The sequence below is a fragment of the Poeciliopsis prolifica genome, unplaced genomic scaffold (assembly GCF_027474105.1).
Source record: "Poeciliopsis prolifica strain line A6 unplaced genomic scaffold, Auburn_PproV2 SCAFFOLD005, whole genome shotgun sequence".
In the NCBI taxonomy this organism is placed as follows: domain Eukaryota; kingdom Metazoa; phylum Chordata; class Actinopteri; order Cyprinodontiformes; family Poeciliidae; genus Poeciliopsis; species Poeciliopsis prolifica.
Window position 1 is genome coordinate 3,771,288 of NW_026562380.1, and position 17,782 is coordinate 3,789,069.

Below are 17,782 nucleotides of genomic sequence, written 5' to 3' on the forward strand. Positions count from 1 at the left end.
TTTTTAGGCATCTCTGCCGGGGGGAGATACCAACAAATGCATGATTAAAATCTAGTTATTAATCCATAGGAAGAGAGCCGTCGTTAAAACTGGGTGAGGCCCGTCAGCTGCTGCGGGGAGGACCCGGTGATGTCAAAGCTGATGTAAAAATGAAACGGGGAAGCCTGCAGATCTCTGCCGCCTTCTGGAGCGGTAAATCAGGGAGGGGGGCAACAAACCCGTCCGCTTCTAATTAGAGTCGCAGGCGGTGCGTTTAGGGCCAGTTTGTCCACTGGAAACGCTCCGTCGCTGCTGCAGCAGCTCCTGGTCCGCAGATCTCGCAGCCTGTGCATCAGAGATCTCTCCGTCACACCGAGGTTTCCCCCCTCTGCTGCATGCGTAACGTCTCTCCGGGTCCAGCCGTGGAGCGCGCCGACACCTGACCGCCCGGATCGCATCAGAACCCTCTCGGATTTTCCTCCTTCAGATCAGAAGCGAGGCTGGGATTTCCTCCTATCGTTTCATTTTTTATTATTATTATTCCTACATCCTCCTCCTCTTCTTCTTCCTCTCCTTATTCTGTGTGTGTGTGTGTTGGGTGGAGTCAACCCGGAATTCTCCAAATTGGAAAAGCATTGGCACGTCTCAGGTAGGAAGCCTGATTTAATGTGTGCTTATAGTCGAGCATTTTAGTCCTTAAATCCGGATTTTGGGATGTGATTCGTGGCGTGGGCTTTTCGGGTCCAAGCAGGGCCGCAGCTCTGTTTTTGTCTCCTTAGAAATAAGGAGAGGCGCCCGCGTCTCGTTTTGACAGATTTGGCTCTACAATCAGCATCGGTTGCGTTTGGATAAAACGACACACAGGCGATCAGAGGCTGAAATCCAGCCGGATGAAGCCTCACGATGCGCGGATTGAGGGGGAATCTGTAGGCCTGGTAGCTTAGTGCGAGGGTGTGTGATCCGAAGCTGCAAATTGATCACACACAAAAAGAAAAAAAAAAAAGGCGACGCATTAGAAATGAAACACTCCATCTTCCATCTGCTTTATTATCTCTGACTGATCTCGGTTTGATACCATGGAAGTGAAGCACAAATAAAGGTAGGATGCATCCGGCTTGGTGGAAGGCTTCATGTCTTCATCCTTATGAAACGCATCTGTGGTTTGGTGCCTCCTCCTCTCCCTGCTGCTGCTGCTGCTGCTGCTGCCAAACTGGGCCAAATCAGCGCTGAGGGGGGTCAGAACCAGAGCAAGTCTTGGTCACTGCTTGTCTAATGTGGTGACTGGAGGTGGGCAGAGCACCCAAACATGATGCTCCAGTAACTACTGCAACATATCTTCACTCAGGTAAAAGCAAAAAGGAGCCAACAAGAGTTAGAACTTGTGTACCGAGTAACCAGTCAAAACTTAACATAATTATATAAAACCAGTAACAAAGAGATGGAAATCAATATTTTTCCTCCCTTTTTGTTTCTTTCCCAGATCAAACGTTTGTCTAGTTTTTATGTGTCTGGACTGTTTGTTTATAAAAGCCCTGTGCTTTTATAAACAAACTATTTATGGAGCTGACAATAAATCTAATTTAATCTAATTACAAAATGAGGCAAACCTTTTTCCAAAGCAATTTCTTTCAATAGAAAAAGCTTATGGAATTTTGGTGTGTGTCTGGTTGGTACATTTTTGACTCAATTTTTTTCTCCAAAAAGTTAATCAAGTAAATGTAACTCTGATTCACTCTCTTTGATTTTTAAAAATTTTTTATTTTTTTTTAAAGCTTTCTATGATTTTATGCAACAACTGCCATGTTGTGTTGAGGGTGATGTGCAGAAGTTTTAGGGGTATCAGATTAAAGGAGGCTGAATTTAAATAAACTTTCAAATTTTTTGCTTTAAAATATATTGAAACCAGGTTTTCTTTCCTCTTCAGAATTCTTTGTTAGCAGAACAAGTGGGGGAGCTGCATTAAGGCATGTTTTAAGGGGACCTAAGATGGAAAATTAATATTTTTGCATGATTTTGTACTTCCATTTGGGTATCAACTGCTTCTAGAAACAACCCAGAGGCTCAAAAATATCCTGCTGTTTTTTGGCAATAAGTTCTTATTTTTTGATGTCTGGAAAACAATCCGATTCAAAAATCTCCTGACTGTTGAATCACATTCCAGTCCTACCAACCCCAACAAAGTCCAGCTCATCACCTAGCAGCCAAAGCTGAGCTCCAGCACATTTGGATGCTTTATGTGCTTTACAATGGCTGCTGGAAACAATAAGTATTTTGCTGCTGACTTACCATTCAGAAACCACTTGCTGGATTCTTGTTGATTGTGCAGGAGGCTCCACTTCTGCTTTTCAAAGATGTGGGTGTTCATCTGTTTGCAGTCATTTGTATGTGTGGCGTTGAGCTGGGGGTCGTGGCCAGCAGGACCTTATTTTGATTTAAAATGACAAGAATCCCTAAAGCAGCTCAAAAAAGCAGAAGTGAGCAGACTGAAATTTTATAATCTAAGAATGATTTTGTGCTAAAACAAAATGTAGTAAATATTTTTTGTGTAGACCAAAACACAAAACCTATTCTAGACCTACTCTAACTTGTTTATGGAAGCAGAATAAGTCATCTGTAAGAGAAAGTGAGGCAAAGAGTGGACAGATTCCCTCCAATTGAGGCACGTTTGGGAACGTTACAAGCTGAAATACTTCAAATACTTTTAATAAGTGGCGAATGCTTAAAATTTAGCTGCTCAAAAATAAACTACACTCCACAAAATCTCTTTTCCAAGACGAATAAACAGGTTTGTAGGATTCCTGCTCACCTTCTTTTCTACCTCTGCTGTCTGTCACAGGCACATCATGAAGGACAGCATCGCCAATAACAGCACGGCCAGCATCTCCCAAGCCAGGAAAGCAGTGGAGCAGCTGAAGATGGAGGCCTGCATGGACAGGATAAAGGTACACTGGTTGTGTTTGGTTTCAGGTTCAGCATTTATGTAGGTTTTTCTCTTCTTGGTTCAGATGCATGAAGGTCCTTTTGCACACTTTGTGTTAAAAATGGTCTAGATTTGTATCTGATACTGATTGTAAGCCTAGTGCACTAAAAGGCACTCAAGTTATCATGTGTCATTTTATGAGAGATTATCTAAAAAAAAATTGCCATTTGCAGAATTGTTGTCTTTCCAGAAATCAAGTCAAAGATACGGCTAACCACATAATCACTAAGCAAGAAATACTTATGGAAAGAAAATAAATAAAGCGAATGATATCAGATGGGAAAGACACTCAGCTTCTTACAGAATCCATGGACAGGAAGTACTTTCTATTTAAAGAAACGTTTAGAAAGTACACAAAGTTAACAGCAGCAATAGCTCTACAAATGATGTTCAGTAGTTCAGAGGTGTTACTCTAATACCTGATTATTAAAGCTAAATATTGATTTTGCACTCAATTGAATCCATTTTTAATGAGATGTTTGCGCAATTCACCATCTGTCAGGTTCAAATTGTGGGAACTTGAAGAAAAACAAATTGTTTTATTCTTAACTCTGCTCCAATTTTGCTTCATTTAACATTAATTAGTCACTTTAATCAGACATTTGAATCACTAAGAGGAAACGTTTGATTTATCCTAAAACTGTAAGATATTCTTTTGTTGGTTTCACATTCATTTGTTTGTCATTCTAGTATATATAATAACGAAGGTGCTGAAGGAAATTTGAATAACTTTTTTTGAGTTTAAATGATGAACTGGACCAGTATTGAGAGAGGTTGCCTTGAAAAACATGGCTGCAGTCTTTCTAATGAAAGCGTAAGTTTGCTCTCTGACTGAAGGTAAACATTAATATTGGTTGCCAGGCAGGGACATTTTTATATCTGATTGCAGACACATTCTGAGCACATATGTCGATTTGTTTACACGTCTGAAGCTGTTTGTTTACACGTCTGAAGCTGTGGGTTTGCTCCTCAGTTGGTTGGTCTGCAGACGCTGATGCCTACAAGTTTCCAGATTGCATGATGACCAGATTCACTGTTCAGTTGTACCTGCCATATGGAGAGCTGAAAGAGCAAAGACCTGTGAGTCTCAGTCTCCTCCGTGTTCGGATTTACATAAAATGAAGCACAAGCATCGAGGATAGCGACGTTTTTTAGGTTTTAGTGTCAAAACAACTCAAGCTCCTTATAGCTCTGCCTTTATCAGGATCTATAATTTGCAGTATTCTTCCCATAAGCATTTATTTATGGGGGAATTGTACTGCCAGAAGTCAAGAGTGGATTGTTTTCAGTTTTCAGCAAAGAGAATTTCATCTTTTTGCTCTCAAAACATCTACTCGCTTGCAAACTTTCTGTCTGCACAGAACAAATTTGTATTTGCAAACTTCTCTGTTGGACCACCGCCACCAAGCAACCATTCCAGCCAATAGAATGCCAGTGTTCCACTGAGGTCACTTGATAAAATCTCGTGGTCGTGCGTCAGTGGGTACAATAGATAGCTGCATATCTGACGATTTAAGTTTTCCGCTTGTCAGACATTTACAAAAGAGTAATCATTTGTTTTTGTCAATTTAAGAGTTTTTCATCTGGGCATAACTTGAAGAAGGATTTTTGGCCACATCGTTTGGTGCAATCGTTTGTCGTGTAAGCACAAAACTGATATCATATCTGTGCTCTCTCGATAGTCAGCATCTGCTAAACCCAACCTAAACACCTGTTCCGCTTTTTACTGATGCCGGTGCAGAATACATGTCATGTGGTAAAGAATGGGTTAGCCTGTCAACAACATGACTAACAAGACCAAAATCACTTCCTCTAAAGCAGATCAAGGTTTTTATTACATAATGCGTGTCACGTTACATTTTCTTTAGGTGGACTACTGCTACTAGTTGAGTCAGTTCCTCTCAACATTTTCATTTTCTATCCATTTTACTGTTTTGTCCATAAGTTATCATCCATAATTTGTACCTGCTTTATGCTGAAAGAAAGGTTGGAGATTTTATTCTTCATAGCCCTCTGATGTTCAACTTCAAATTAATTATATTAGTCAATCTATGAGTATTGAAGTGTGAAGAACTATTAAAAAATGCTACATGTATATATACTGTTGAACATGGCGTATGTAATTTTAGTTTAACTGTTTTATGATTTGTAAACATTTAGATTTAGATTATTTATTTTTTCTATATTTTTTTACAGTTTGGTCCATGAGATCATGAATAAATGTAGGAAAAATAGAAAATATTATTAAATGTTTTTAAGTCAAGAAACCAGTTTAAAATGAGAATGTTTTTATACAGTCATACAATTACCTATAAAAAGAGTAACCAATAGCTTTTTTTTATTGTTATCACAATAGTATTACAAAATATTAAATCATACCTATACTGAAAATATTGAAATTGAAATTCACACTTTTTCCAAACTACTTCCTGCACCGTTTTCTTGTTAATGTTGGGATCATTTTGGGTTCTCCTCATTTTGTATTTCCAAAGTTAAAAGTTCCTATATAAAGCAAAAACACATGCATGCTAATAATGCAGCAGGATTTTTTAAATTTTTTTTTTCCTCTTTAAAGTTAAGGTCAGTCTCGTAACTGTGACATTTGAAATTTTGGTTTGTTAGATAGAAGGTCTTAGGATGTGTTATAAAGAGCTTGTTGTGCAGCTGAAACGACCGTGTCATCATGTCGTTCAGAAGCTCCTCATGTGCTCCAGGAATCGTTTCCTCTCTTCCCTGAGGCTGACAAGCAGCAAACAGCCACAACTGTTTCAAAAAACAACAACAATATGAGTAGACATGAGGAATAGATCTGAACTTTTGCTAGATTTGTGCGTTGATGTGAAAATGAAGTGTTGATTAGACGGTGACGTGACTGTAGCTTGATGAACCAGTTGCTTGTTTTGTAGTATTTTCACACATTGTGTTTGTGTGTGAAGTGAGTTACTGAATGAATTTACACAACTGCTATTGGATTGTAGCTGAAAAACATTTTGGTGAACCAAATTTAACAATGTTTTTCCATTTCTGTGAAAGAAATGCAATTTGACTAGATCTAGTTTTAGTTCCAAAGTCCTGTGTCTGTTGTACATTAAGTGCAACATTACTCTACTAAAATAAAAAAAAACTTCATAGTGAAACTTTATCACAGGTCAAATAACTTCATTTGCCATCAAAATAATATGTAATAATGACCAAAGTATCCGGGAGTTTATGGTGAAAGTATTCAGCTTACTGTACAAAACTGTTATTCTGCACAACATTGCATAACAGAATAAACTTCTGTTATTCCAGTTGACTAAAGTTTCATTCACACTTTATCTGCTGTCATTGGTAGTCATTGTAACTAACCTGAACATTGCTTTTGGTGTGGGGAGCCAGATGTAACATAGCACAGAGCAACAAGGGTACACAAGAGTGATTGGCAGCAGTAACACCCTCCTCCTAATACAAAAATGTAAAGAACATGTTTTTTATTACAAAAGTTTTATACTGCAACTTTAATAAATTTATGTTTACATAACCTTTAACCTGCAGGAGCATATCACCACTACAATCTTCATGCTTGAGTTTCCTCAGCAAAATCCTCAATTTTCACATCTTTGTTCCTCCGTAAAAACATTAAAATTACACATTTTTACAACGAGAGTTTTGCTTATCTTTTAAACTTAAGAGATCTGGTGAGAGGAGGTTGGTATCAGTGGAAGGAGCAGGGATCACCACTTTCTCATGAATTGCTCATCCAGCCAAATAAATGTGATCAGTGTTAATTAGAAGGAGTCTCCCTCCATCATGGGGCTGAAGTGTAATTACAATCAGTCTGGGCCTAATGACACCCCCAGTGCAGTACCACTTTTCCTCCTGTGGGGCTCCTGCTCTCTGCAGTTTAGATAATTACTGCATTTAGTTTCATTATGAAAATAATTGGGTTGTGTTTTTTGGAGATGACTTTGTTAAAGTTCCACTTTGTGAAGGTTTTTCAGAAAGTAGACAGATTGTGTCTTCGGTTTTATCCCTTTAGCTTCGAAAATCTTTATTGTCACTTTAAGCAATATTTTTAGAATAACCACTGGATACTAAAAGTAAATGTACCCTTCCCTCACACAAGTATAATTTGTGATTTCTGACCTTTTTTTAGCTGCAGAGAAGTTGCAAACAGATCGCAGGTGTAGCATTGCAGACAGAGATCAAATAAAGCAGATCATCTGGAAGAAACTAGCGACGGTACTGTAGTTAGAGCAGAAAAAAAAAACAGAAGTGTGCAGATTATTAGCCATGCGTGACGATGACACAGCTCTTGCAATCTGCTTCTTTGCAGTGAAATCTATTTGGCTACTCAGTGATAATTTGATGCCAGCAGCACATTTCAAATGATAAGATCTTCACTGGTGGGCTGAGTCGCTTCTATAGTGACTTTTAAAACTGTTCAAACTTCTGGTAACATTCCAGGTTTTTAAGTGTTACACATTTGGAAACATCATGTCTGTGACATATATCCCATAAAAACAAAACATTTGTGAGTTTCTAAGAACATGATTAGAAAGTTTTCATTTTTGAAAAATGTAATAAACACAGAAAAACATTTCTGAATTTCATGTGAACTTCTTCCTACTCCTAAAACTGTTTCCATTTTATAAAAAAATATTGCGCTGTTTGAGTTCATAGTTCGGGCATAAATGTAAAATCACTTATGGACCGGATCACTGAAGAGCAATTCAAAATCCATAAATACCCAATTAAGAGAGCGTGCAGTGCACTGATCGAAGCAAGGCGAACTGGTAAGACGTTTATGGTATATGAGGTTGGAGATTTTAAAAAATCAATTAATTATTAAATAGATACAGAAACACTTCTTGTTTTCTTAAGCGATGAACATATTTGTCTAAAATAAAGATCTCTTCTGCTACTTCAAGTAAATCCATCTTTTATTAAGCAGGATTTAAGCATGATTCATGTCTGACTTCTCATTAACCGGCTTTAATCTCATCCCAGAAATTCTTCATAAACAAACATCCATCACATTTATTATGTTTCTGTCAATATTTAGAGCTGGAAGATAAACAAAGGGAACTCAGGCAGAGAAAACCGGGAACTTTGTTCTGGATCTTATTTAGCTCATCGAGTTATGACTGTGTACAGATGCAGGATTTTAGTTTTTCAGAAAACAATACCAGCACACAGACAGATTTCTTTGCTGGAAGATTGTTGTGTTTTGCATGACAGAAACCCAAAGGTTTGTTTCTTTCATTTCAACTCTATATGTTGCAAAACTTCTTGAAATTGCTCAGGTTTGAGAACATCTCATCCACAGATGGGGTTTTTTATCATGTGGTTCTGAAATCAGTTTTACTTTATCTCCCATGAAGTCATTTGTTTGGAAGATTTAGATGCATGCTTGCTCTCAATATAATGCTGAAGAATACATTTCCTCTTGATATTTAGATAGTTGAATGTTTTGGGTCACAACTGAGCAGAATAAAGAGAAAAAGAAGTGTTAATTGTCACAGTCGGATGTTTACCATATGAAACAAACGAGATCCTATTTGCTAATTATGTTGAGGTTAGTTGGAGAAAACAAGAAAAGGAACAAGATTTATGTCACTATTTCTTTGAAATTGCTTATTTATTCAGCCAAGTTTGATAAACTAAGTGAAAGCAGATTTAGTTGCACCAAAGTTTGCTTTTGAGTAAAAGTCACTGGACAGATCTGGTCCTCTTTAAGAAAGCGTAATTTACTGAAAGATAAATTCAGTATATATAAAAAATATTTGATATTTATTTTGTTCAAAAGTAAAAAGCCTCAATGGCCAAGTTTTTATCATTCCTGAATTCCATTCAGAGGACGCTCAAAATCAATCCAGGGGCCTCAATTGGCCCCTGCGCCACACTTTGAACACCCTACCTTGACAAATTACCCATCGTATACTAAAAGTAAATGTGCCTCTTTGAATCAGCGTTTCTAAGTGAGAAAATATGTCTGACATACAGATGCACATACAATTATTCCTTAACATTTAAAGGAGACATCAACAATGGCTCTATTGATTTCTGAAGTCGTAGTAGTTGCTGATCATATTTTTGGCTTTGTGCTGCATCGTTGCGTCGACGCGAGTGCTTCACATGGCCGGATGATGTGTGATGTATTCTCCCCTGAGAGCAGCAGTGGGTGAGGTGAAGAGGCAGGCGGGAGATCAGATGGCTCTCTTCTCCATGCGGATCCCCGGGCCCCGGCCGTCCCTCCGCTGCAGCTGCTCCTCTGCTCTCCATTTGCCTCCCCTCCTGTAACTCCCACTCCGCTCCCGAGTGGAAGCCTGCGCTCACATACAGTCTGGCTGTACTGTAAAAAGATCAGGGTTGCAACTAATGATTAGCTTACAATTCTTACAATTAATTGATTAAAGGGATAAAAAAATAAAGGCACATTTCATAGGTTTTTCCTTTAACCATTTAAAGGAGTTGGTGTGTGTGACTTTCACAAAACTGTCACCATGTCATGACTGTTTGTCATGAGACAGATAATCTGTGAAAAGATTGATTTTCTCCCTGAGCTTGTTGGTCCTGGATATGTCTGATTGATTTTTTTCAATCAGGCCTGTTGCAGTAATCAATGCGACTAATGATGAACGAATTGATGAGTTTCTGTAGATCATTTTGAGACGTTAGTCCTTTAGTCCTTCAAATGTTTTTCGGGTGATAGAAGGCTGACTTTGTAACAGTCTTTATGTGACTCTGAAGGTTCAGTTCTGTGTTTTAAAACTAAACAATATATCAGAAGTGAAAAAAGTGGATCATTTTAACTGTCAAGTAGACAGTTAAAACGTCAAATTCCTTTAAATATGAAAGTTCTTAAATTTTTGACAAACATCTGTCCCCCTCTACATCAAAACCACAGGTCTCCAAAGCAGCTGCAGACCTGATGGCGTACTGCGACGCCCACACACGCGAGGACCCCCTCATCGTTCCCGTCCCCGCCTCCGAGAACCCGTTCCGGGAGAAGAAGTTCTTCTGCACCATCCTCTGATGAGCCGCCGCCGCCACAGCAGCCGCTACGAGTGCAGGCTTGGCGTTGCCTGGCTTCTCTGTCTTCACCACACCTGAAGCTATTGGCCATCAAAGGCGTTGAGTTGAGTTTTGCCTGGTGGACACTCTGTTGTTGCTGGTCAGCGCTGTCTTAGTGGCTGAGGGTTTTGGGGGAGTCAGCCACCGAACTGGCAACCCAGTGAGCGTTACCATGTCTTGTTAAATAGGTTTGTTATTGCTTTGTTGTTAGAGAACAGCCTTGCTCAGTGCTTAATGAGATGAAAGATGTGGTTTTTTTTTTCCTTTTTCTTTTTGAATTTTCTTGTGCTAGATCGTAACTTGCCTCAGAAAACAGAAGATTTGCCCAGTGTTAAACTTTTATATCATGTTTTCCCCTTTTACTTCATCTAGAGCAAAGTTTACAACATTTTTAATTCATTTTCTTAAGAGTGATGCAGTTTGATTTTATAGCAACATTGAAATTTAATTTGATGCCTCCTTTTAATCTGACAGGAGAGTCTCAGAAAATTTATTTTCTTTTTTGGAGCCTCAAGCTGGAAAAAAGCAACTTCAAATTTTATTTAAACTCAAGATTTGACTTGGACTCATGGACTGAAACTCAAGTCTGATTGGGATTCTTTATAATCAGAGGTTAAAACAATCTGATATGACTGCAGCTCTGACACATAATACATAGTATCTGTATTATATTCCTATGAAAACATTAACCTGATTTATTCACTTCACTCTAGCTACTTCCTGCTTATCAGAATAAAAGCATTTCCATTATTTTTATTAAAAAATATCATAATACTTACTTATATACTCTTTCCACAGTGCCTCAGGCATAACGTTTTTAAATCTATATCTTACCTGTGAGCATATTTACCTTTTAGGCTTTGCAAAACGATTTTAAATAATTCAAATTGAGGTGGAGAAAAACTTGTAAACCTCAAATAGTTCAGCATAGAGTTAAGGAGTACAAAACTTTAATGCAGGGATTGACTAAATTAAAGCATGTGGTTTCATTCATTCACAAATTGACGATGTGAGAGCTGATGGAGACATAAATTCTATGAACTTGGCTTTAACTCAAACCAAATTGGTTTGATTGGGAAGCAAAAACGCAACATTTGTTACATGTTTGTTGCTATTGTATAACTAAGTTCATCATTATAATAACGACCACACAGGTGTCTCTCCAGCTGAATAAATTTCATATTAAACATCATGTATTTGATGAAAAAATGACTTTAGTTTTGAATTGAGAGAAATGACATCTCCACTTCACCCATCAGGATTCGCCAGAAGCACAAAGAAACTGTTTCCTGTAATAAATAATTTAATTTGCACTGAAAATAAGAGAGAGGAGGCTGCAAATCAATTCTGTTGCAAGTAATTAGATTGAATCTATTTATTAAAGGGCACAATGACAACAATCAGGTGACTTTTTCAAGGTTATCACAACAAACACAAATTATTCATTTGCTTTGGTGTTCTCTTTGATTTATTTCCAGTTTATTTTATCCCCTACAAATAAGAGACATTATGAGGTCGTGTTGCTCCCAACTAGAGTATTATCTTTGAGTTTGCAAGAGGAGTTTTCCTGCCTGTTTATTTTCTGGGCCTGTTTCCTGAGACTGGTTACTTTTATTTATTTAGTTTTTTGCCTGTCCAATAGAGTGAATGGCACGGCCTTTGACATTAATGCCGGACCAGAGGCCTGCATGTTTCTCCACTCCTCCTCTTTTTGACAGCTTCCTCTCTTTCCGAGGGACTGTGGGTCTTTTAGAGTGTACAGTATGTTACAGTGCCAATTTCTGTGAGAGCAGCGTGATTCTCACCCTGCAGGCCCTGCAGCCCTTTCTTTCCCTTTTGTTCGTTTCGGCAGAGAAAGCACACTGTCGAAACGTCTCCTTTACATTGTAGTTGAATAGCATTTGCTAATTTTTACAATAACTTGTTATGATCGTTAATATTATTGTTATTATCAGTAGTAATATTAAATATTTGTTGCACAGCACTGACAGGTACATGACGTGTAGTGCTACTATAAGCTTGTATTAAGAAACAATTGTTTATAAATCATTGCAATTATTGATACTATCTCTGTATTTTTTAAGAACAACAATAAGGGTTGTTTACACGATATGATCCCTTTAGTGGTTCAGGCCTTTTTTTGCCTCTTTTCTGTAAAATTGAGAGAAATTTCCTCCCTCCTGTTACTTGAATTTTACCTTCAACATACAAATCGCACCCCTGGTACAGGTTTGTTTACGGTTTTATTTCACATGAAGATGGTGCCAAACATACAACAAAGATTAAAACATCTAAAGATGAAAAATGCATGGATTTGTTTCTGTCTACAACAGGGAGCATTGTTCTAATATGAAATGTTGCACCGTCATTGACTTTTATTGGTGTTTCAGTGCCAGATGTAATTATTGGCACCACTGGTAAAAGGTAATGTAGAAAGCATTAAAATCCAATACATTTCTTTTAAAAAGAGAAACTTTATCTCACACTAAATATTTGGGAAAATTTCAACCTTTAATTTTAGTACAGAAGAAAACCTTATTCTAAAAAGCAATCATGTTTTTATTCACATAAAACAGATTGTTCAGATTATTCTGCATGGCTCTTATTGGATGTTGGATAAATGACCATAAAGATCAAATGTTGTGGATCACTACTCCATATAATGAAGCATTTTGTGTTGCTTTTTCTATGGCAAAGAATGCTCTGCACTGGAAAAATACAAACTAATTTGGGTCAGTTTCAAGTGCAAATATTGTAGTTCACTTAATATAAGACATAACTAACTTTTCAGCAACACATAGGAGCTTGTTTTAAGTTAATGATTCCTTGAAATGATTTTAAAAATACTAGTTCTATTGGAAGATAAATTCACTTATAACAAGACATTTTTCCCATGTTATGAATGAAATTATCTGTCGACGGAACTAGTACTTATTCACCAATATTAAGACTTAAAACACGCTCATATTTCCTGCTGAAAGGAAATTTTCTTTGAAGGAACTAACATCAAAAGGTTGGTTTTCAACATTTTTTAGTGGGATTAACAAATGCTGCAAAACAGGCTGAATTTATTTTGAGAATATTTAAGCATCTTTACCAGCGGTGCCAATAAATGCGGCTGGCGTTGTACTCTGCACAGTATGATCACACTGGAGCCTGGATGTGTCAATGAAACAAGCAGCTGTATGAATGGTAATATGGAGGAAAAGCATTTAAATAGAAGGCTTTGTAAACCCTTTGAAGAATCAAATGAATTAAAGGAAAACGGTAACCCATTTGTGTCTCTCCGCTTCATGTCTCGCCTCTTTGAGGTTTCCAGACAGTGTCTGATCACACTGGGAGCATTAAAGGCCAAATGGTTGAGTCTCACAGAGGAAACATGCTGCTGCTGTTGTGCAGTGGAGACCTCCTGTGGCTGAGCAGAGCCACCGGCCATCTGGATGCTCTACATCTGTTGTGACACTTTTAAAAAAATATATATGACTCATTTCAACCTCAGTTAGTTTCCCAGCAAAAAGCACACAGAGAAGACAATGCATGCAGAGCCTTTATTTGCATGAAGTATAGATACAATAATACCCTTTTTTTATTATTGTATGTTTCTTTTGTGGCGGTTCTTTTTGTGCCCATTCATTCACAGCCTCAGCTTTGACTAGAATAAGCTCCTTCTATTACTTTTTTTTTCATATTATACCTTTTTTGATCCTCCTCAAAAAGCTTTTTTTTTTTTTTTTAAAGATATTCACTTTACAAAGTCAAAACATTGTCATCTGAATTCATTGCACAAAGTGCTAAACTTCCAATTTTGTTAATTTTTATAATTATGTTCTTTTCTGTTAATTAATTTATTTAAATTTTTATCAACCTTCCTTGGTTTGGATATATTTGTTGTTGGCTTTTTTATTTTATTTTGTTTTGCTTTATTTTTCGCTTTTTGTTTTGTCATTTTCTTATTCATTATTCTAATTACTGGTTCCTGTTATTACTCACATCTCTAATAAGTTGATAACCTCCTCAAGGAGTGTTAGTTCACCGCCAACATAGCCGACCGTTCATTGATCACTGCATGATAACATTTTAGGGTAAAGTTAGGTGGTAGAAAAAAATTTGGGAAAGCATGAGGGATAATGGTGCTTTCCCATCACTAGGGATTTTTATACAGACATGTCACCCTGTGGAAAACTGTCTCAAGAACAAACAAAACGTAATTTGTGTACGTTTGTCCAACTTAAAAACAAGGACGGTTTGTTAAAAGATAAAATAAAACAATAAAATAAAATGGACTCAATGAACAACTTTCACACAAAGTCAATTTTCCTTGAACATCTCTGATATTTATCTCAAATTTTCAGCATTTTTTTTCAAGAAAATATTTAACTTTCCAAACTCAAAAATGTCTTTATTTTTTGTCTATTCACATTTTTGATTAACCTAAACATTTCTGAGTTTTTTTGCCAGAAATTTACTCCTCTTTTTAATTTCTCTATGTTCTTACAGTGGCTCTACTACATTATTTTTGTGCCGTTAAACTGAGTTACTCGAATAAATAAACCTCCACTGTACTCTCTCTTTCTCATTGAGATGCACCTGTGCATCACAGAAAAACATTTTTAAAAAAGAACCGGGATGCTGCAGCAAATTACCCTTGATGAAAACAAATAATTGCATGGGAGGGTTTTTGCATGATGATGCAAATCCTGGCATCTCTCATCGATTTCTCTCCTCTAATCTGAACGGATCAAGCTGTGGATAAAAACATGAGCAGCTTTGAAGGAGGATTGTGAAGCCTTGGGACTGGCTGTGCTGCAGAGTGTCATCCATATATTTCTTTTAAATCAAAGGCAGCAGAAATACATTTTCTCTGTCAGTGCCTGACAATGAATGATGAGGTCCTGAATGAATACACTGTGTTCTGTGTGCAGCTGCTCACTGCTAGTAATATCTGATCAATCCACACCCACACAGTCATGATGAAAGGGAATTTTGGTGCTGTTTTTTCAAACCAATAGTAATGTTTGTTGATGGATAATCCAGACTGAAGTAAAAATACTAAGAAATATGAAATTCAGATGACTAATTCACCTCAAAGTGCAATGTTGTCTGAGTTTTTCCTTGCAGTCAATTGTGTCCCCAGATGGCTGGTTTTCTGAAACAGGGAGAAATATATATCCTGTGTGGTGCCAAAAATAAATGTGAAATTCAAAAAATAGACTTGATATTATGGGGAACATGAGTCTCAGCTGGGACTGGAATGAATAAAGAGAAATTTATAGAGAAAACAGTGAATCCTGGATGCTTGGAGCGCTGCAGAGTCAAGGAGAAAAGGGAGAAAACACATGCAGATACTCACACAAGCTGAAACAGTGATGAGATGTTCGTGCATGCATATGGTGCAGTTTATGAACGAAATGTGAAGCGAAAATAAAAGACATAAGGGACAAAGGTTGGATGCCACAGTAAAGAGGGGTGAAACAAACCTTTATCTTCATCTGGAAAAAAGGAAATAAATCACTGTACCGAAGCTGCAAGGATAAAAAAAATCACTAAAAAGCCTTTGTTGTTGAAGTGAAATAATCCCACATTGAAAATTTACAAAACTTCCATTATTAATTTGCATATTCAGATCAACTTTTAACAAATATTGGTTTCTCTTCTTTTCATTCTTTTTTCTTTATTTTAAATAAAATCTCTGTTTCCGATCTAAGTAACATCCTTACCAATTGTTGTAAAAATGTCCAGAAAGATTCAGAATGAATATTTTTTTAATCTGATCAGGAACCGTATTACGTGAAATTGACTTTTTTAAGCTTTGCATCATCTAATAATATCATTGGCTCATTGAAAACCACACCTGGAGTGTTGCTTTGATTGTGTTTAGCATGTTTGAGAAATTCTTTGATCTCAGCTTTGCAAATGCCTGGGTGGACCAAGCCCCATTTTCAAGGTGCAGCTCCTCTTCAGAGCTGCAGTTTCCAAACTTCCACTTCATAGAGCATGCATCCCCCATGTCCCCGCCACTCAGCTCCTTCAGACTAGCCAGCAGCAATTAGCAAACACCTGGTTGAACTGTGCATGAGTTGAGCTCATTGAATGAGCCACATGACTGTGCAACGCTGGGAAAAACCCTGTTAAAGAGTTAATAGTGGAGTGACATTGGGATGACTTCCTGAAAGTAGTGTTTCAGAAAGAGTGGTCGTTTTAAAGAGGCAGAGGCCAAATTTCAAAGCGCTAAATTTCAAAGTGAACATTGTTTTTAAGTCATATTTGGAATATATAGAATTTTTACAACTGAAGGTAACATAGTTACTAGATTGTGCTATGAAATGACATTTTGTACCTAGAAAATATATAATACTGCCCTTTCAACCCCTCTAAACCAAAAGGATTGGTGATGACACAGGAAAATGTGCAGTACCGTAATACCGCCACACTTTGCACTATCTGAAAAATTCCAACAGTTTCCAAAAGAGGAGACATTGCTCTTTCCAGCCAATATTGGGATATTATGGTAATTTCACCCTGCCGAAGCAGGGAGTGAAATTAATATGAGGGGCACTCAAATTACAGAAATGACTTGCTAGATATTGAAAGTTCCAGATGTTTTTGGATAAATGGGCAAATATATTTACTCACAGTACATTTAAAGAACTTTGTACAATTAAAATAAGCAGAAATTTGAAAATTAGTTCTAAAAGGGTTAAGTAAACATAAAATGAATTTGAAATTTTGAGAATGAAGTACATGTTTCTCCTAAAACATATTTGCAACATTTTCTGTTCTGTTTTGTTTTCTTTTATGCATGCAACATTTGCAGCCCTCACCCCACTGATTAAAGCTGCCTTGGGCAACTGCCTATGTTGGTCACCTCGTAGGTCATCACTAAAAGCCTCCAGCAGTTTGAGGTGCAGCAGCAGATACACAGCAGGTACACAGAGGACACTCTTATTGATTTGCTTTCTGATGCTGCCCGATACTGGATGTATGCACTAAAAGAGAATATATATGTTTTCACCTCTTGTACCTTGGAAACATAGTGGAAAAACCAAAAATCTAATATTGCATGCTGTGACACAAACCCCCTGCAAACATCAAGCTTTAAGAATGCTTTCTAAACTACAATAATGTTATCCATCATACATTCAAAGAAAAAATCAATTATTACATTTTCTTTGATGTGCAGGTGACGCAGAGGGATTGAATAAAATTTGGTGGCACCACCAGAGTGGAGGAACTTCACCTGCTTTTTGAGAGAACAGTAAGGGATAGACTGACTTTATGTCTGATGCAAAATTAAACTCAAAATATTTTCTTATCAACAGCAAGGGAGAAAATAACAACACATCTTCACCAGGGATGTCAATAAATGTTTAAATTGCTAATAAAGCAAAGAGTTACTCTGAGAAAAACAATCTTTTTTGGAAAAATAATTGTGTGTGTAAACTAAGGAAGTGTATAGAAGAAACTTAAAGTCATTTTAATTTACTAGCAACCACCGTATATTATTTTGAAGCAGTTTCTCATTGATTTTACCCTATTACTTTGTTATTCATCAGTAGAAAAGGTGTTACGTTTTTTTTTAATCTACCATTTATGTAACACCGAATTTTATAGAAATCAATACAAATAAAATCTGCAGCAGCAAAGCCTTCTTAAAGCTGCAGCCACCCTTCCTCTATATGAAAAACACTAATGCTTTCAGAGTCAGAGGAAATCCTCTTCATGCATCCATCTACATGCATAGATGATTCTGCTTAAATGATTTATGAC

The 17,782-nt window shown here is 37.1% G+C and overlaps 1 protein-coding gene across 2 annotated transcripts; it reads left to right on the forward strand.

Moving 5' to 3' along the window:
• The first annotated feature begins 186 nt into the window (after positions 1-186).
• Positions 187-13,290, forward strand: LOC129360008 (guanine nucleotide-binding protein G(I)/G(S)/G(O) subunit gamma-4). Of its 2 annotated transcripts, none has more exons than XM_055030043.1 (3): positions 187-628; positions 2,816-2,921; positions 9,849-13,290. In XM_055030043.1, the coding sequence occupies exons 2-3, from the start codon at positions 2,823-2,825 to the stop codon at positions 9,975-9,977; spliced, it is 228 nt and encodes a 75-aa protein (XP_054886018.1). In that variant the 5' UTR covers positions 187-628; positions 2,816-2,822; the 3' UTR covers positions 9,978-13,290. The 2 variants fall into 2 exon arrangements, with proteins under 2 accessions (XP_054886018.1, XP_054886020.1); XM_055030045.1 differs by lacking the exon at positions 187-628 and adding an exon at positions 793-1,324.
• Positions 13,291-17,782: the final 4,492 nt, after the last annotated feature.